The following is a 21146-nucleotide window of genomic DNA, read 5'->3' on the forward strand; positions in this document are numbered from 1 at the left end:
GGGGACTGACAGACACGATGGCCAAGAATGTACATTTCATGCTAAAATAAAAGACAAAAGTGAAGGAGCAAAACCCAAATATGATGTGAGCAGCGTGACAAAGTCACCCGACTGCTCTCATTGTGTCCGTGTGGATCAGGTGATCAAAGGGGAGGAATCACTGTCATCGCAGGTAACATCTCGTCATCAGCATGAAGCCCTTTTCTTCAGGCTCTTCCGATATCCGCTGCCTGGGAACGCCGAGGTGTGTGGACTCCGTGTTCCGACTGACCTCACACACGCGTGCACACACACACGCTGATGCCTGATGCCTCCGGCAGGGTGCAAATGTCGTTGTAACGCTGTAGTGAAGTTAGAAGGACACTGTGAAGGTCAGAAGAGGGTGGCAGGTGATGACAATTAGTGGTCAGGGCGACGGATTGCGATGACCTGCTCTGCTGGGCTCCTGTACCTGAGAGAAAGCATTTCCACTTCCTATCTCACCCGACGTGGCTCGGCTTCACCCTCACTGTCAGGGCATAGGGCTCCCAGCAGAAGGACTGCACCTGCATCTACACCTGCACCTGCACAACGCTAACGCTGACGTGTGAGCACCTGTAGTTTGGGAAAACTTGAAAAAGTCATAAATCTATTTCTTTATTACTGATGTCCAGTAATGAATGTTTTTAATCATTATTTAATAAAGTTATGAAAGGACACTTTCAATTTTAGCTCACTCTGGTTTGTGCTCTCTCATTTTCACCCCCCCCCCCCCCCCAACACACAGACACACACACAGTGGCTAGGCTTGAGACAGAGCCCTTACTGCAGAATTTCTGCACAGGTCAGCAGACACTTCTCTAAATGGGACTCTTTGGCTCTCAGCTCCTTATTGCCCCCCTGGGGTATCTGGGTCTTACTAGGGTAACACTGGTTGGGGTGGGGGGACAAACCCAGTGCGTTCAGAAGAGGATGAGAGTGTAGACAAGGGAGGAACCCCCTGCTGAGGTCAGGATGAATAGCCAGCTGGACACCTGGGGGTGGAGCCACTGGACAGAAACATTAAGACTTTGGGGTCAACAGTTCCTCCGCAGAATGAGGTGTTTCAGTTTCACCATTTGCATCATGAGCTGTGAATGAAAGGCGGAGGATGCAGGCAGGGTGGGGGTGGACTGGGCAGGAGAGCACCAAGGGAACAGAGCAGGATGGAGAGATGCAGTAAGGATTACCTGGTAGAAGAACAAACCTGGTTCCACATAGGAATAAGTAGTGAAACTCAGTTATAGTTACACACCGTTTATTTCATGACACTTCTGCACACAAGGAAACCAGTAAAAAAGCATAAGAGAATCTGTAACTTCAACAATAAAACGGCAAAAAAACTAAGAACTGTGTGTTTTTGATAGGCAATGTCATGGGGACGATGCTTCCAGTACCAGGCCTTTGCTGGCATGTGTCACAGTCCTGCCAGAAGCAACCAGGTCCTCCAGTGTGTCGTCTTCACAGCGAGCAGAATACTCGTGTATTTTCATAATGCGACACACAGGCCTCCACGGTCCTGAGACGTTTATAAAAATATTCTTAAAAACTTCTGAAAACCTAACGTACATCTTCTGTGGACAGAGGAATGGTACAAAGAAACCCCCGAAAAACCGCTTTTCGAAAGGGACTCGAGTGGAAGATTGTATACAAGGAACCGGCCGTGGCGTTGTGTCCATGTCCAGCAGTAGGGTGCTGAAGAGCACAAGGAACCCGCAGCAGTGAAAGGCGATGAAGATGGAGCTGGAGCTGAAGTTGGAGTTGGAGCTGGAGTTGGAGCTGGAGTTGGAGCTGGAGTTGGAGCTGGAGCTGCTAGAGTTCGAGTTCGAGCTGGAGCTGGAGCTGGAGCTGGAGTTGGAGATGAAGCAGAAGCTGGAGCTGAAGTTGAAGTTGGAGCTGGAGCTGCTAGAGTTTGAGTTGGAGCTGGAGCTGGAGCTGAAACTGGAGCTGAAACTGGAGCGACCAAGTTCAGGGTGCCATCAGTTTGCCGGTAGCAGCAGAGTGAAGCCGACACGGCTCTTACGGAAATCGGCGTTCTGCAGGCCCGCCTTCGTTTCCACTCTAACACTCTTGGGCTTCCCTCGCATATATAGCTGGAGGGCAGTTCTCTGCACCGTCACTGGCAAATGAGTGCACTTCACCCTGAAACACACGCGTAGTCACATTACACACACTTCACGCAGACTCAACTAACAAGCGATCTGGATTTGTCCATCATCAAGCCCCGTCCCCTTTCTCTAGGACACTCAGCCCTGCAAGGATGACCCCATCATAGATCAGCGCACTTGTCTGTCGGCATGAGGTTGCATTATTCGTCACCGTGGAAACAGCAACGACACAACTAGGGCACCGCAGCAACCCCCGAAAGAGCATTCCACCCCCCCACCATGCTGCCATTCACTCCAGTTCCACAGGAAACGAGCCCTGGCGGTGATGTGACGAGTGAAACACGCTGAAGCCCACAGCGGCTGTATGAAAAGCCAGAAAACACCTCTTTGTTCCAGAACAAACTGCGGTGTGCCGTCAACGGTCCACAGAGATTCTTCATCATCTCTTCTGCCCTCCTCCTGCTCCTTTCACTGCTGACAATTCAGCCTCGGTTCCATCACCAGAAAGTTTTCGGTGTTCACCAAAGCCAATCGTGTTGTATCTGCCAGCAAAGCCTCATTCTCTGCATTTCAACCCCTGCGACCGCCTGCTGTGACGGAGAATCGCCAGCTGCTGCCTCAACCCCAACCCTACAGGATGTTTGCCCAAGACATGTTTCTTCTGCGTCCGCGATCATCAGCTCCTTTGCTTTCGGTTCTGGCTCCGGGGTGGTGGAATGAGCTCCCCCTGTCACCCAGAACTGCTGAATCCCTCTCGCCGCTCAAGAAGGGTCTCAAGACTCACCTCTTTGAGACTCTCTGTCGACCGGATAAATTTCGATCGCGTTATTTGTCACATCTACCTTTGTATTTCCTATCAGTTCTATGTGCTGCTCCTCACGTAACGTTACTATGTTCTGTGTTCAAATGTTGTGCTCTCTGCCAAATCTCTACGTGTGTAACGCGTGTGCTGTTTAAAGAGAGACATCAGACTGCACTTAGGGCATCGTGCGTCTCCATCTATGTCTCCGTGTGTCAGCGAAACACACTTTTGTTCTGAAATGTATGTTGTAGCGTTTGCTACATGAATGTTTGCACATGTAAATGACCTACTGAGGTTCATGCTGAGGTTCACGCTCAAGTTCAGAGCTGAATCTCATATAAAAACCGTTTGTCTTTGGAGGTCATATGACTTATAGCGGAGGGCTTTTGCTTGGGCTGCAGGACCACTACGGAACACACCTTGAGCGTGACACTGCCCAGCAACCATTGTATCCCAGCATCCCAGAACCCCACCGTTCGCAGATAGAGACCTGAGAGGAGGACAGGGAACGTCTCCATGTGCAACGATAAGCTTTTCTTTGTCTCTATGTGATCATCATATCTTCACCACGAAAGCTGCTTATGACTCAGGTAAGTGTACCTGTGAGCCAGAGGAAACAGCGTGTAGGGACACATGGAGGTTACGCAACACGCTCTGCGCTCGGTGCTCTGCTGAGTTGGACTTTGCCTAAAAGTAAAGCTGAAGTCAGGTGTTTCTGTGAGGTTGTCCATCTGCTTTTCTGCTTGCCCTCTACCTTTTCGCTCTTAATTGAGTCCTTCACCTTCTCTGCTTTCTGACCCTTACATGTCTGCACCCACCTGAACCTTGTATGCTCTCCGCCTTCTGCGCCTCTATCCATCCTCAAAGCTCTCCTAACGAAACAGCGCCCGAACGGCTGCCTTCCACCCGATTCCTCAGGCACCTTCTCCGGCCGCCTCCGCCCACCAGCGGTGCCACGAGGCTTTGGAGGAGCATTTTGTCCACTGAGGAGTGCGACTCGACCGCATTGCCTTGGCAGTGGCATCACTGGCTTCCACCACAGTAGAGATGACACATTAAGGACAGTCAAGGGGGGAGGGGGGGTTCTGGGAGAACAGGAGTCTATTTCTGCTGCAGATGACGCCTCTCGTGGCCTAAAAACCGAATTTAGGAGAGAACAGGACTGAGCAGAGAACTCAGCCAAGAGCTTAGGTCTCACATTCGACCTCCAAAGAGCACAGTGACCTTCAGCAGTGGCCTTCACCATCCAGGCTGCGGTTGCATCTGCAGAGTCCCGAGAGCTGTCATGTAGGACAGCCGCGTGTGCATGGCCTACATTTCCTTCCGCTGTATTTTTAGAAAAATGACACCCCTGAGGCCTGTTAATGCTGTGCCTCTGAACTGAACTCTCTTCGCCTCAGTCAACCCACATTTCCACAACTCCACCCTGAGCTCCACATCTTGACCCTGAGCCCCAGATCTCCTCATTGAGCCCCAGATCTTCTCCCTGAGCCCCAGATCCTCTCATTCAGTCTATACAATGACGCAGAAGAGATGTTGCCAAAGGAGCGGTTTTCAAGAAAATCTGAATTCCCCTCCTCCACTCTGTGTCCTTGTCGTACCCCATTGCTTCCTGCTGTCCTAGACAGATGGCCTCTCCGACCCCCGACTCTATTATTTAAGCTGCTAGAAACTTCAGTACAGACTGACATTCATACTGTTCACAGGAGCCGCACAAACACAGCCCAGATTCTTCTAACCGCTTGTCCTTTCCTTGATCAGGAGACCGAGGCGTCGGAGCTCCCTGAAGGCCCAGATGAAGGGGGATCCACAGCCACAATCCAGATGCTAAAAACACACACTCCTGTCCCCCACCCTCACTTCCAAGCCAAAGAAAAGCATGAAAGTGATTTGCTATTTGCCCTCCGTGGTGTGCGAGTGTGTATTGCTGCGTGTGCCCCAGAGCCACTCAGTCTTAGATTTTCTTCACGTGGCGTTCCTGAGGTCGGCGTGTCCCCAGCTGGCAGGACGATGTGCTGCCCGGTGTGCAGACAAAGCCTTGCGGCATCCCGTGAGCCGCCCGCCCCTCACTGCACCTCACACGTGTGCTAATGAACACACAAATCTGAAGATACAGGACTCCTCCGCACTGTGTGTCGAAAATGTAGCGCGTGCATTCGGCACACGGCACTTGGCACACAGCGCTTTAACAGGCCGAGCTGGTACTTAGTGGTCTGAGATGAACATGTTCCTGAGTGTACCGAGCATGTACCGAGCGAGGACCGAGCGAGGACCGAGCGAGGACCGAGCGTGTACCTAGTGTGTAAGAAACGTGTACCGAGTGTGTACCGAGCATGTACGTAGCATGTACCGAGTGTGGACCTAGCATTTACCTAGCGTGTACCGAGCAGATACGTAGCGTGTACCTAACGTGTACGTAGCGTGTACCGAGCTTGTACCGTGCGTGTACCGAGTGCGTACCGAACGTGTGCCCCCAGCACTCCGATGGCTGTCGGTTTGGCTACAGCAGATCAGCGTTCATGTTCACGAACTCTACAGCAACCGTCTCGTCTCAGCGGCCAGAAGGAGCGCCAAGGAAGGCCGACACCCGTTTCTTAAACACACGTGTTTGACCTGAGCGGGAGGATGGTCGCACATTGGTACCACAGCGGTGTAACTGAGCAGCTTGTGGACAGCAGCTGCGTTGGCCCGGGTTCCACAGCCGCTCCCGTGTTCTTCGGCCGTCTGCCAGCGGCCCGGCGACCTTTGCCAGGCCCGAGGGAGCAGACGAGGAAGCAGGAGGGCCCAACCGGATTGGGGGATTAAGGTCTAACAGAGCAATCAATTAAGGACGGATGGTATTTCTGTCAGCTGGAGATGGGGCCTTCCCACTCTGTACGTGTGTGTGGATTACAGTCCCCATGTTTGGGTGGATGGGTGGATGGATGGATGGATGGATGGATGGATGTTGCTTTTCCTCCCTATTCAGTGTGCATTTTATGTAAAGCAGCTGCCAGAGTACAGTTTCTGTGCCCATAGATGCCAGTATAGAGCAGCCAAAGAGAAGAGCGGTGTGGGACCACCTACATTCACTTGACACTTTTCTCCAAAGCACCTTACAACATTAGGCTGCTTGCTGTTATTTACCGATTCATACAGCTGGGTAACTTAACGTAAGTACCTTGCTAAAGGTGGGAGTCGAACCTGCGACCTTCGGGTATAAAGGCAGCAGCTCTAACCACTACACCAGCAGCTTCCCCGCGTTCATTCAGCTCACCTCCACAGTGTTTACAGCTGCTGCGTGCTGTTGCTGCGTGTCAGCAATCAACAATAATAATCAACATAATAATTTCCCTTGTGGGATCAATAAAGTATATCTATCTATCTATCAACAAGTTGAGGGACATTCTACATGTTTCTGGGATCAGTCAGTCAGTAACTGGCACTGAACATTTGAAATAATCTCTAATTTCACTGTAGCTCAAAGTTGATAGAAACACTCGTCTTACCAGGCATTTTTTTTCCATCACCATCATGAAGCGATTTTTGGAGGGGAATCTCCACTATTAACCTGTGAGCCAATGACAGCGACTTCGTGGTAAAAGTGAGTCTTGACTCTGTTTGTAGGTTGAGGAGCCTCTGTTTGACCCCATGCGCACCGCTCATGCCTTACCACGGTATGTGGTACCCCAGTGGACTGACCTGGTGAAATGGTCGCTTAGGGTGCCCAGAACTTCCCCGACACGGTCCTGGTTGGGGCAGAGCTCTCCCCTCTGCAGACACACCAAGATGTCGTCCTTGGACGACGTGTGTAGCACCAGCATCTGGTCAGCGCCGCTCGTGACACTCAGACCTGTCACCTGTGACACACCGAGGACCAAACGCAGCAGTCACACATTGTGCGCACACTAACTCACACCAGTTATGCAAACACTCTGGGGCCCTTAATTCGGCACCTTGAGCATCAGCATGCTCGGCGACTCCGTTCACTGTGAACTTGAAAGTCATAGTAGGGTACAGACAGGCAACAGACGGGGACAAAGAACGGTGCCAGGCCTTAGGGAGGGGGGGCAGGGATGGGTTTACGATGAGGGTTGGGGCTCACAGCTAGGGATGCTGACGCGGCAGGGTGTGGCTGGTCAGCTGGGTATTACCTGTTTGTTAACCGTGTGTATCGGGCTCTAAGAGGATCAGAACGAGGAAATCCTGTCATCGTCAACCCCCTTGGCCGCTCTGGTTTCCACACACGAGAATGCCCTGGGTGCACAGAGACCCCCCCGGTGTGACCCCAACCCTAGCCCTGGGGCCACACGGTCTACACTCTGACCCTCTTCATGTTGTCCAGTGTTTGTATATCCAAGCCAGACACATCGGCTCAGATCTCGTTCGATCTGTGAACCCAAACGTGTGTTCCTGTTGGAGGAGCAGCAGCAGCGAGAACATTTCCACAGAATTTCTTCAGAATGTTCCTTTGCCACCAATTTCGCCACGTTCTTGCAGCAACCAAAGCCTTAATCATTCTTTCAGGTGGTTCAGGACAGAATTAAGTGCTTAATAAGTGTTTACATGGGTTGCCGTGGAAACGAGCCAAAAAGCCACATCTGCTGCTGGCACTATGGCGATTTGGATTGTTTCAACGAACAGCAAAAGCAGAGAAAGAACACAGTTGTAACAAAAGGGTCATTAACACTAGCGCTCTGTGTGTGTGTGTGTGTGTGTGTGTGTGTGTGTGTGTGTGTGTGTGTGTGTGTGTGTGTGTGTGTGCGGGAGCAAAAGAGAGGGAGAGAGGCGGCTGTTTTTACGTTGTCCAGAGGAATCTTCTTCAGCACACGGAAGTGTTTGCGAGGCTCCAGTTTGTAGACGTGCTTGTCTGTGATGAACAGAGCACGATCCGTGCTCTTGTTGAACCTGTTCACCTGTGCAACACACACACACACAAACAGCATCAGCACACTGTTGCTGTGACACACACACACACACACACTCACAGGATGCTGCATGTCAGCCCATCCTGCACACTGACCTTCCGCACGAACCCAGAGAAGAGGATGGTGCTGAACTGGTCCTTGTTCTTCAGCTCCTTAGAAACCTGGACAAAGTGGGCGCTTGTCTGGGGGGAGTCGCTCACCTGGACACACACACACACACACACACACACACACACACACAGCACACCGGTCATTATGCAGACAGACACACACACACACAGACCGGTAGCGCCCTCACAGGGGCCGTGGCCATCCTTCACTCACGTGGCTCAGGTAGTCCCTCTCCCAGACGCGCCCACAGCCCCAGGTGGGACGCTCGCCCTGGAGGGCCGACAGGGCCGCTACCTTGGCCCGCACCTCGGCCATGTCCGAAGGGGGAATGTTCTTCACCACCTGCCGCGCCCACCACCTGCAGGCAGAGCGGCACGCAAAACGAAATTGCCCTCAGCGCCGCTGCGCGCACTAGCATACGCGTGGACCGAGCCGGACGCGGTCGCCATGGCGACCCACCTGTGGTACAGCTGCTGCGTGATGGCGTGGAAGTGGGCGAGGGCGGCAGGTGCCGCGGGCCACTGCACGCTTCTGCCATAGTCGGCCATGGTGCGCACTCCGCCGAGGCGGCGCTCCACCTCCCAGAAGTGTGCCTTCACCTTGTAGCGCCGGAAGCACGACATGATGCGGTAAATGGCACGGATCCGGCGGCAGCGCATCCTGGCCAGAGCGCCGCGCCACACCTGGAGGACGAGACACAGTGTGTCTTCGGGACTGCGTGTGACGTGAGCGCGTGTGTCGATGGAGCGAGCGCACGCAGGCAGAGGGAGCCACCCCACCCCACCCCACCCCACCCCAGCTCAGCCCACCTTCTGCAGGAAGAGCACCAGGATGGGGATGAGCGCCGCTCTCTCCTGCTCCAGGGTGAAGAGGGAGCGCGGTGTGCGGACAAACAGCTTCGTGTGGCCATACTCGACGTCGTCATGGAAATCGTGCTGCTTGACGATGGCCTCCACGGCCTCGCGGTCCGACTCCATGAGGTGGTTGGGCCAGGTGTACTCGCAGGTCATCTTGTACCTGCGCACCGCGGTAAAACTACATTGAGCAGCGGTCCAGCATTCATTCTGCGCCATTAGCAGAGGCCTTCGTTACGCCCTCCATGCCACAGCGAAGGGGCGTGGCTTAAGGGCTTTCGTGGAGCCGACAAGTTAGAAGCTGACGAAACACAGTGAACGTGAGCAGACTGTTGAACACGCACATCCGATGGAGGTGCCACACCAGCACAGAGAGAGGAAACGGCCCACGAGGCCCCAGTTTTTCCTCTGACACGGCGACAATGTCAAGGCTGACCTTTGCAGGAAGCGGTTGTAGGGCTGGCGGTAGGCGAAGCCCGCCCTCCGCACCCTTACGTTCTCCAGCAAGCCGAGGTACGCCACCTGGTGGCGGCATCGCGCATCATCAAACAACATTGGAGACTTCACCTCATTAGGCTTGATGCAGCGCACATAGTAGGGGTCCTGCGCACACAGACAGGGGACAGAACAGAGGGACATTGTCCACTTGTCCAGGTCTCTCTCTCTCTCTCTCTGTCACACACACACACACACACACACACACACACACACACACACACACACACACACAGACCTTGCAGGCTAGTTTGTCCACTAGGGCGACAATGGAATTCTTGAAGAGGGTGGCCGCAGTGAGGGGACGCTTGGTGACCTCGGTGATGTCCAGTCGACCCTCCGGCCACATCTCACTCAGCACAGGGTTGGTGCTGAGGGAGACAGTCTGTCACACTCTCTGTGTGCATCTGTGTGTGTGTGTGTGTGTGTGTGTGTGTGTGAGTGAGAGAGAGCAGTACCTGTTAAACATGAGACGCTTGAAGTCTTGGAAAAGGGGATCTTTGTTCTTTTCCAGAAATCCTTCCACTGAGTACCTGAGAGAGGAAACACAGTATCACTGGGTCAGCTGGGGTCAGCAGGTGAGGGAGCCGAGTGAACAGAGGGATGATGGAAGACAGCTGAGGAGAGAGGAAGCAGGTCACAGACAGTGGGGGGTACATATAACAAGGGGGGCTATGAAGTGGCTGAGATGTTACAGGAAGCGACTGTTTGGTCTGCAAGATTGAAGCAGACAGCCTTATACACAGACACACACACACACACTCACACTCACTCACGTGACATCTCCAGCGTAGTGCCGGATGCGGAAGTGTCGCTGGAACTCCAGGCTCTTGTCTGTGGGGCTCAGCTGCGAGGAAACACCAACACACACGGGGTTTCACTGACAAACAGCAGCTTTAATGACACAGCGAATGCAAAATACATTTTGACACCACAAAAGCGTCGTGCAGTGACTGCAGGGCAGCAGCACCGTCTAGTGGCGAGGAGGTGGAACTACAGTGACACATCGCCCAGAAGTTGCACACGACGCACAGTAATAGCGGCACAGCGAGTACAATAGCTGTACTCCTCGTCTCTTCTGGAGTGTGTCGATCGGAGAAGCTTGGGGGGACGGTGGCGTAGGGGCATACCTTGCGGGATGTGTAGTGGGGGTGCTGGCCGAGCTTGGAGTCCATGCTCTCCAAGCACATGACGTCAGTCACCTTGCCGACTCCCAGACACGCCTCATCCAAGATGGAAATGATACCCCTGTGGGGCTGCTCCACCAGGTCCACGATGATCTGGTTGTTACAGTAGTCAATCTGGAGGACAACCAGAGCTTTTAGCCTGTGTTTGTGTGTGTGAGTGTGTGTGTGTGTGCATGTGTGTGTGTGTGTGTGTCACCCACGTGCTGCCAGGGGATGCCCTCCCTGTCGTACTCCTCCTGCTCCTGCCGGAGAATGAGCTCAATGAAGAGCTGGTGGAGCTTCTCGTTGCAGTAGTTGATGCAGAACTGTTCGAAGCTGCTCCACAGCAACAGGAGAGATGCGTGACACACAGAACACACACTTGACCACTCTTCAATAGCAGGTCCCCTAACTTCGTTTCACCGCGGTGCAGGGACGGCGAGGAAGATCTACCAGACATAACGTTACAGAGGCAGGCAGAATCGGGCCACCTGTTGTTGTCGAAGATCTCGAACCCATAGATGTCCAGCACGCCGATGACAGTGTTCTTCCCATGAAGCACCGGGTTGTAGTCCTTCACCTCGATCACAGCGTTGATGCGGCTCACAATCCAGCTGAAGAGGCGCTCGTACAGGGCCTGCGGGGGGAGGAGGGGCAGAGTCCAAGCCCCTGTTATCCAGGAGCAGTGTGTCCCTGATGGCCAGAGCACCCCCCCAACCTCCCGCTGGTGGGATGACGCACTACCTTGCTAAAGGCGTCTCTGCCGTAGTTCGCCTCCTGCTCGCTGTGGCCCTTGTCAATGACCTCACCGCCCCCAGTGGCCACTGTGCGGAACAGCAAAGCTTTGCTCACATCAGCAGCCGTGGTGCTGGTCAGAATGGCGATGTTCTCCACAGCCTGAGGCGCAGTCACCCGCACACTCTCTCCATCAGTCGCGAACTCCAGGTTCCCCTGAGGACACACGTTTAAGCACCATGAAACAAAGGAAACACAGCTTCGAACCCACAGTCGCAAGCCTTCGGGCCTCTTACTCAAAATATCCCGTTTACTCCCTCATTCCTTAATCAGAATTGCTGTGAAGGAGAAGCCCCTCTGATTTCAGCATGAAGAACTGAATAAAAAAATGGTCGAATCAAAATGACAATTCCTCTTCTTATTTAATTTTTGTTTAGCTTTAACTGTAGTACAGTTTACATTTTCCTTCATTTACTTCGCAGACACCTCTGTGCAAAGCAACGGGCAAATCGCAGAGATATAGATGAAGATACGCAACTCTCAACGTGCAGTTTGTCTCACGACACATGAAAGAGCACGTTACACAGGTAGCTGCATACAGAGGAATACAAAGGAACTGTGGCAAGTTACAGAATGTACATTTAGGCAGCAGACAAGAGATCCTGAGAGAAGAGCGTTTGAAAGAAGTGAGTTTTGAGACCTTTCTTGAGAGTCGAGAGGGATTCAGCAGTTCCAAGAGACAGAAGGACCTCATTCCACCCCCCTGGAGCCAGTGTCACGCCCACAACTGCACCACAAAAGAGCGACCGCTGTCACTTCCAAACCAGCCCCCGTGTCATCTACAGTCGCTGCCACGGCTGTCCCTGCAACGGACCTCCAACTCGCCATGCCTATGCGGGACAATGGCACCCAGGAGAAAGGCCAGGGATTTCTTTTACAGTGTGAGCTGGTTTTCTCCAGATTGCCTCATGTATGTAATGAACGAAAGCCGTGTGACTAACCTGATTCCTTTACTGACCGAACCTGTTTTGGACTGGGCCACGGCAATTTGGAGGCAACATATCACCACCTCCTACAAACATTTTATGAAGCAATTCAAGGCGATGCTCAACCACCCCATCACTATGAAGACAGCCAGCGAGCACCTGCTGACCCTACAGCAACCAACCAACCAGTCAGTGGTGCCTTATACCCTCTAAATCCACAGCCTAGCAGCTGAGACCCCGTGGAACTCAGCAGTCAATTGGTGTGAATCTTCGCATTCAAGCCAAACTTGCCGACAGGGGAGAGGACTGAACGTTTGATCAATTCGTAGAAAATTCCATTACCCTTGAAAACCCGGCCCAAAAATGCCTGCGGTGCCCCTGGCAGGCTTCATCCGTGTCTGGACTCTTTTTTTTAGCCCCTGGAGCCCATGCAGATCAGCCAAGAGAGGTAACAGTGGTTTAGGGAGGGGCTTTGTCTGTAATGTGGCAGTCTTGAACATTTTTGGGCAACTTGCCCTGAACAACCGTCCCTCGGAGTTCCCCGACCAGAGCGACGGGTGAGCGATCCCCTACGACCCGCCTCGCAACTCAGGGTTCCTATTACTTTGTCATGGGGAGGAAACCAGGTTTCAGCACAGGTGTTTGTGGATTGTGGGGCCACTAGCAGCTTCATGAATGTTGCCTATGCAAGGGATTTCCAAATGTGAATTTGACTTAACGTTATGGGTTAGCGCACTCGATGGGCAACCACTGCACAAGGGGGTGGTGGAGTCCCGCACCAAGCAGCTCAGGCTCCAGGTAGGAACCTGTCAAAGGGAAGAACTCTCTTTCTTTCTTCCTCATTAGGTCCCCTGACAACCCCATCATGCTGGAGTACACTTGGCTAGCCCAACATGACTACAGGTCTTCAGGAAGTCTAGGCCCTCTGCCTTGCCCCCACACCAAGCATGGGATTATGAGATCGACCTCTTGCCAGGGACCTCTCCCCCGAGAGGCAGAATGTATCCCTTGTCCCTCCCTGAGCAGAAGGCCATGGAGGAATATGAGGCTGACGCGTTGGCCTCCAGAATTATCAGGCCTTCAACCTCTCCAGCTTCGGCAGGGTTCCTTTTAATAAGGAAAAAGGATGGGGGTTGCGTCTATGCATTGACTACCGCGGTCTCAATGAAGGCACAGTGAAATATCCACATCCCTGTCCCTCATTACTGCGGTACTGGAACAGGCTCATGGGGTTGCAGTTTTCTTGAAGCTAGACCTGCGAAATGCATATTACTTGGTTCACATTAGGGAGGGGGACAAGTGGAAGACCGGCTTTAGCACGACCTTGGGACACTACGAGTATTTGGTTATGCTACTTGGGCTAGCAAACGCACCCTCAGCGTTTCAGGCATTTGTCAACCAAGTACTGGGGGATCTGGTTAATATATGCGTGCTGGTATACTTGGATGACATATTCATTTTTTTGGGTTCAATGGAAGAACATGTTCAGCATCTCTGTCAGGTGCTGCAGAGGCTGTTACACAACGGCCTCTTTTTGAAAGGGGAAAAATGTGTCTTTCACCAGGACCATGAGACTACATCTCAGTGAAAATGCCGTTTCCATTGCTCCATTGGGTACACGATTCCCCGGCCACAGGCCATCCGGACAGCCGTAAGACCCTCTCCCTGCTCCAGAAGAAGTTCTGGTGGCCCTCCATCCAAGACTATGTTCAGGTGTCCGTGGAGGCTTGTGAGGTATTTGCCCAGGCAAAGACCCTGAACCAGAAGCCCAGCTGCTTACTAGAGCCTCTCCAGGTACCTTCCCAGCCCTGGTCCAACATGGCAGTTAATTTCTTTGCCAATCTACTATCTGAAAGTAATGTCGTAATTATGGTGGTCCAACAGAAACTGGGCATACCCATCAGTCGCACCTCGGACTACCATCCCCAGACGGGACCATCAATCAGGACCTAGGCCACTTCCTCTGAAGCTACTGTAGCATTCATTGCCTTCTAGAGTACCAACCTCCCCCGTTACCCTGGGACCCGGACCCAGTGATATACCTGCAGTGGACACCTGGTACCACAGCAACAAGGAGGTCTAGCAGACTGTGCATGAGCACCTACGTCAGAGCACCCAGTGGTACAAACCCTACGCAGTGGGAACAATGGGACAGTGGAGCTGTTGGACAGTGAAACAGTGCGACAACGGAAGAGTGGAACAGTGGGAAAGTGAAACAGTGGGGCATTGGGCCAGTTAAATAGTGGAACAGTGAAACAGTAGAAGAGTGGTGGCAGTGCCCTCCCTCAGTGGACGCCCACAGGTAGGCTGCCTTGTGTTTGCACCCGAGTCTTTACACCAGAGTCTGCCCCTAACTCTCCCACTTCACCTCAGTTAAGGCAATGTGAAGCTAATTTAAATAAGCTGAGACCTGGAAGCAAAACTATTTCTTCATTAGCAAAATATCCATTTCAAAGAAAACTCCAAATTTTAATTCCAGTGTTGCAGTTGCAACAGCTGTGGAAAAGATACAGGTCCATTTTTTTTTGCCCCCTGCGGTGGGGGTGACTGGACACTGACCAGGTGTAGAATGGCACCCAGGATCATGTAGATGCTGTCGATCTCTTGGGCCCTGAAGCCGATCACCTTGAGGGCAGTGAGCACAGCCTTGTGGGCCGATCGGTCCTCACTGGAGGTCTGGGGAAAGAAAAACCCTCCGCTCAGTAGGTCAGTGTAGTTGTGCTTTTACCCATCAGCCATTTTTTGTCCTGTTGTTCTTTGCTTTACCTCTTCAGCACCATTGCACCCTGTTTACTCTGCGGACCAGAGGGAACTAGTGAGATTGTGTCACAATATCAGTACATTTCCGAGAAGTGGTGTGTATTTTCTTCCTGCATAGGACACTGTTGGTGTGACACACAGCATGGCAGCACTGCAGGTTACTGCACGTAGATTACTGCAACTCACGCTGGAAGACGCTCCCTCTCGGGTGTAGATGTAGAAGGAGGGGTCTCTCTGCAGGAAAAGGGACTGCAGCATCTCTTCAGAGCCTCCTCTGAGCAGCTGCGCACGCACGCACGCACACGCACACACACACACACACACGCAAATGGGGGATGTTATTTACAGCTCCACATGGTGCCACACACTGGATCTCTCGTAATGCTCGTGGCTCTCACCTGATAAAAAGAGTGGAAGTTCCTCTCTCCTCCCTGCTGCTGCACGACTCTCGACTGCAACCGTAAACCATAAAGAGAGACATGAGCACAGGGCCAGCACACACTCATTTCTACAACACACAATGGTCCGCATGACGCACAGGCCTCATTGTGACTTCCACACCCACTTTCCTCCAAGCCCTGACCTTCTCCAGCAGGTAGTTGTTGATGTGACCTCCGGTGGGGTCCCCGTTGAAGTTGAAGTTGATGTCCATGTACTTGCCGAAGCGGCTTGAGTTGTTGTTGCGGTTCGTCTTGGCGTTGCCAAAGGCCTCCAGCACACAGTTGGACTTGAGAAGGACATTCTTCACACTGCGTGCACAAGAGTGTGTCACACAGTGGAGACAGAGGAGAGGCAGACACACTCACACATCTCTTGGGTACAGTAAGAAAGGCGATCGCATCACGTGAGTCTGACTACGGACTCCTCAACTCGCTTCATTCAGGATCGTGAAAGATCACTCGCTTCGCCGCTTCTGCGGTCACTGTATGGTGTGGTGGAGTGGAGCGCCAACCCCCAGCAGCCTACCTTTCCACCTCAGCCCGCTGGCTGGGGTTTGTGATGGCAGCGATGTATTGCATGATGTATTTACTGGCCTCAGTCTTCCCAGCGCCACTTTCACCTGCAATAAATAGCCAGTTCACCATGGTCACCTGAGACACAGAGACTTGGTCTCCCAACTCTACCAGAGCAGGTCTTGGGGGGTGCCGTACCTGAGATGACAATGCACGTGTCTTTAGCCCGTCTCTTCATGGTCTTGTAGGCGGCATCAGCCACCGAGAAGAGGTGCGGCGGGTTCTCATAGAGCTCGCGACCCCTGTACGCCTCCACAACCTCCTTCCCGTAGATGTCCATCTCCCTGTAGGGGTTGACGGACACCACCACCTCACCGATGAATGTGTAGATGCGTCCTTTCTCAAACCTGGCCCGTGGACACACACAAACACACACATGAGCTCTGCGCTGTGCTTGAGTACTGGGAGGCTGTTCTGTTTCTGAGATTTAGTGGCCGACGTACATGGCATCCATTACTGCTGAAGCGTCACATGAGACCCACCCAGTGTGTGTATACGTAGTCTCTCTCTCTCTCTCTCTCTCTCTCTCAGGCACTGTGAGCCACACCCAGCTGAGCCTGTTTCTCACCCCCGGGTTCGCCCTCCATCTCCCACCAAAAGCCACACCCAGAAACCAGAGGAAATGCTCAGGGTGGGGAGAAAGAACAGAAAATGCAGCAGGAGGCCAATGTCACTTCCTTGACGAGCCACAGACCCTTATTCATCCTCGCACTGACCGCAGCGCTTACCAACACACTCTGTTGACGTGCGTCTATTAAAGACATGCAAGTCACCACTAACAAAAGTGACAAAGTGCACCAGAGTGCTCTTTCTGGAGGGACCGATCACACAAAAGGCTGAGCGATGGGGGTCATAGCACTTGGTCCGGCTTCCGCAGGCAACTCGGACGAAGAAGAAGGTGACACAGACTGTAAACAGTAGTAGCGGTGGCCTCCCTCAGCGCAGCCCTGACCCTAACCCATGTCCCACGGTTGAAGAACCTGTCTAACACACTTGGGATGGACTCTGACAGGAGCAACCCCATCCTGCACGTGAAATGAGAAAAGTCCTCAAGGTCCTGCCAAGACCACGAGTCCCCAGCAAGGAGAGGTCTGTATCATCCCTGTGCTCCTGCTTGAGTCTCGCTGCTCGCTGGACCTCATGCAGATACTGGTCCAAACAGCTGTTTCAGTGCCGCGACAACCGTACGGACAAGGAGCTGCGGACGCCAATGTGTAGCTGTAAGCAGCAGCCTCTCTCTGGTGTCGGTTCAACTTCCACTGAGCCCAGGACTCGCATTCTGCTTCTTGGATCCTCAGGTTCGCACAGTTCATGTGAACATATGTCTCGGCGTGGAAGTGCATCCAAAGGTCCCACCCAGGAGACACACTGACGCTGTGGAAGAGGCGTCCTGTCGCGTTCGCAACCTGTGTGCCGCATTATCCCGGACACGTGACACACTGCAGTGAGACGGCCCGCACGTGGGCACTGGGTGCAGCGGATACACACGTTGTGTTTGACCTCACAGACAGTAGATAAAGGACAAAGGGCAGTTTAGAACTTCTCCTGGAACATCTCCAGGACCTTCATCAGAACTTCATCAGGCTTGTGTGCTTGCTCGTGTGTGTGCACGCACGCACATACACAGGACATGAGTGCAGGACAAACGTGTCACTCATTCCAAAAGAGGAAGCTGGACTCTCTGAGAGACTCAGTATCTGCTCTTCATGCATTGCATCTTGAGAAGAGTAAATTACCTCCTACGCTCTTAATTAGCATATATAATGAATTAATCCCAATCAGAAGTGTCCTTAATCACAAACATCAATCATTGATCCAGAATGAGATCCACTCTTAATTACATAGAAAATTAATCAATAATTAATGAGAAATCAGAAACACTCAATTATGTCAATCATCAGTCCTTAACCAGGACACCGTGGCAACAATGACTGTTCAGCTCCCATTCTTAAGGACCGCAGTGGACCGCAGTGAGCGAGTGAGTGGACATTCTATTAACGGAGATGAGTCCTCTCTGTCCAGTCATGTAGTTAAATGGACCAGTGCAGCCTCAAGCCTGACCTTCTCTCTCTCTCTCACAGACACACACACACACACACGGAGTGGGGTGGGGGTCACCTAATCACAGAGTCACTGCACTTCACTGTCAAAAGTGGACAGAGAAAAAATGCAGACAATTTGGTGTTGTGTCACACACTAGAATGTGTGTGTCGCAGGCGTGTCCAACACCGTCAGGCAATGAATCGGCGAATAATTAATTATTCTGTTCACTCTTACTTTGACCACATTGCTCTTTCCAGAGCAGCCTTCGTGCTGCACTCAGAAGAAGACAGGATGTCCCCCATGTCCTTCTCCAGTGCCTGCGTCCCCTCAGTGGACATAGCAGAGGACCACGGAGGGCAGGAAGACGCCGACACAAACCCCTGACTGGAGCCAATGGTCGTAGCTGCACTCGGTTGTCTGTGTTCTAGAAAAGTCCTCAGTCTTCGCGTCCCCCCGCCGCCACTCACCTCAGCTTGAGGTTCTCCATGAACTGCTCCATGGTGACCTCGTCCAGGAGCACGAAGTCCGACTTGCCGAACTCCAGGCCCTCGAGTTCCGCCATGGTGTGTGAGCGCAGAGCAGTGGCGCCGGTGCTGTGCAGAAGGTGTGGCGCAATACCGCGCCGCACTGCATTCTGGGGCTGCGCTGCGGTTGGGAGGCCTCGTCACGTCACACTGCATGTGCGCGTGTTCCTGTGCGTGTGTGCATGCGTGTGTGTCTATAGATAGCAATGTAGGAAGGCTGTCACCGAGCGCCCGGACCCTGCGACTTCCTGCTCCGGTCCCTTCCTGCCGCAAAGAGCGAAGTCCACAGGGGGTCTGCACCACATCACGCACGCAGGTGACCCAGGTGACCGAGGTGACCCGTAGGAGCGAAAGGAGCACCGCCACAAGAAGCGAGAGCCCACCCTGAGCTCCAGATGTGGCCCAGCTGTGCGGGACGTCCCTGTCGCTCAGCAGGAGCTTCAATCTGAAGCTCTGAGCAAAGTGACGCCCTTTGTTCTAGCACAGGAAGTTGCAGAGTCGCTTTCTTTGGAATGGAAAAGCAGAAGAAAAAGTATCTAATGTGAGCGCACATGCACACACACGCGTACACACAGAGTGCCGGTCACCGGTGAAGAACGCAGCAGGACCCCGGCGATGCGACCGTCCCCCCTGTGCTGACTGCCGTGTCCCTCACAGCGTCTGCTCCCAACACTCGAGACCCTCTGCTCATGATGCCACCTCTACCTCTACCGCGACCGTTTGACTTGGCAACCGTGCAGGTGTTTGTTTATGCCATCTGTTCTTAGCGACAGTGACTGTGCGAGGCGTGCTGTCAACCACAGGACCGTCCTGTTTCCTGTCATACTAAAACGCAACATCACTTCCTGTTGTCGAAGCTTCCTGTTGCTATGACAACAGAATAAGTGCCACAGGGGCGCAGGAGCCCAAAGACAGGCTGACGCTGAGTGCGCGTGGCATACGTTGAGGTTTTGCTCAATTCAGCACCGTCACATTCAAATGTCGAGGGGTCGCTGTGTTACCAAATGTGTGAAATGACGCACGTGCACAAATAAGCGTACAGCTTCGGTGATGCGTTATGACCGCACCACAGGCACTGTGCCACTGTTGATGTTCTCTTCACATGGCTGCGGGACACTGATCACATGTTAAAAGTCACTCTTATGGTCCCAGCGCACAGGACACCCCCCACCGAGACACAGAGGAACACGGCTATAAAGGCAGCTGGTTCCGAGCTGGCGTTGGGCGCTGTTGAAGAACACCCGCACCCAGTGTGCCCAAGGGGAAGGGCTGCACAGGACACTTTCCTCAAGACCCCCTCCTGCGGTTCGGTAATCGGCACTCTACTTTCTGGGGGCTGTTTTGGGGTCTCCAACAGAGGGCGCCCCACTGGTCTCTCGTTCCTCTCAGCGCTCGTGTCTCTTTTCCTCTTGCCCTCCGGCTCAGAGCTGCTTCTCCTCCGTTGGCCTCAGTTGGGTGCAGCTTGTGGGAGGTCACAGGTCATAGCCCGTGATCCTATCCGCTTTGTTTCTTTGCGTCATCGTCATAAACACCCGTGAAGCAAACGATCAGAATGCTCCCATCCGGGCGGTAGCCATCCTTACCCCCTGTGCTTTTCAGAGGAACTCCGGACTCCAGTGGCACTCGATCAATGTTGTACCCTCGCTCAAGGCTACAACAGCAGGAGGCGGGACTCAAACACGCAGCCTTCAGATCTGAAGGCAGCAGCACTAACCACATTAGCACCTGTAGTATTAATTTATTTTAGGTGATGTAAGATTTTTCATTGATTATTTTTTGCATTGCAGTTAATGGTAACTCTGCCAACAGTGATTTTATGGAATTACATTTATTCATTTACCTGACACTTTCCTCCAAAGTGACTTTATTTACCCATTTATACAACTGGGTAATTTTACTGGAGCAATCTTGGGGGGAGTAGCTAGCTCAAGGGTACTGCAGCCACCAACAGGAATCAAACTCGTGAGCTTTGGGCCTGAAGGGAGTAGCTATAATCACTATAGTAGCAGCTGGTAAACCTGTTATGTGAGCAATGGATGTACCGTTTATCACACACAACTTTCACAACTCATGTTGACCAATGTTACAGTTCCTAGGCTGGTCACTATAGAAACACGGTCTCCATGAAAGTAACATCTACAAGAAAAATTCCTTTGCCTTTTTTATAGCGTAGTTTATGACTGCAGGTTACTGCATTTCTCCAGATTACTGTAAGGCCCTCTGTCACTTAACGTCACTCTGGTCTGTCTATTGTCCACTTTACACTGTTACTCCAAGACACCTTGGAAAGAAGGGTTTCATAAACAAACCACTTGGAGCCAAAGTGTGTCCCATGAAGTCATAACGTCAGACCCGAACACAGCACGCCAGAGCACGCGGTCCAGGCCGAGGGCTTCTCAATCTACCGTGCAAATCGGACTGATTCAACGGGGAAAAAGAGAGGAGGGGGCGTATGCGTTCTTATTAACAACGCATGGTGCACGAATGTGGAAGTGATTGCGCAGAACTGCACTCCGGACCTTGAATACCTCCTGATCAAATGCCGACCGTTCTACCTGCCCAGGGAGTTCTCGGCTGTGCTCGTGGCCGCAGTTTACATCCCACCCCAAGGGAACACGCACAGC

At 52.7% G+C, this 21146-nt stretch overlaps 1 protein-coding gene across 1 annotated transcript; it reads right to left on the minus strand.

Moving 5' to 3' along the window:
* Window positions 1–1886: 1886 nt before the first annotated feature.
* Window positions 1887–20204, minus strand: myo1g (myosin IG). Its single transcript, XM_029248214.1, has 22 exons — window positions 18466–20204; window positions 16094–16302; window positions 15909–16002; window positions 15526–15691; window positions 15341–15394; window positions 15129–15224; window positions 14742–14858; window positions 11206–11412; window positions 10953–11098; window positions 10683–10797; window positions 10426–10596; window positions 10072–10142; window positions 9754–9828; window positions 9534–9666; window positions 9237–9403; window positions 8756–8963; window positions 8406–8629; window positions 8160–8304; window positions 7931–8035; window positions 7710–7823; window positions 6610–6767; window positions 1887–2160 (listed from the first exon to the last, which is right to left on the minus strand). The coding sequence occupies exons 1-22, from the start codon at window positions 18558–18560 to the stop codon at window positions 1998–2000; spliced, it is 3033 nt and encodes a 1010-aa protein (XP_029104047.1). The 5' UTR covers window positions 18561–20204; the 3' UTR covers window positions 1887–1997.
* Window positions 20205–21146: the final 942 nt, after the last annotated feature.

The sequence above is a fragment of the Scleropages formosus genome, chromosome 23, assembly GCF_900964775.1.
Source record: "Scleropages formosus chromosome 23, fSclFor1.1, whole genome shotgun sequence".
Classification (NCBI taxonomy): Eukaryota; Metazoa; Chordata; class Actinopteri; order Osteoglossiformes; family Osteoglossidae; genus Scleropages; species Scleropages formosus.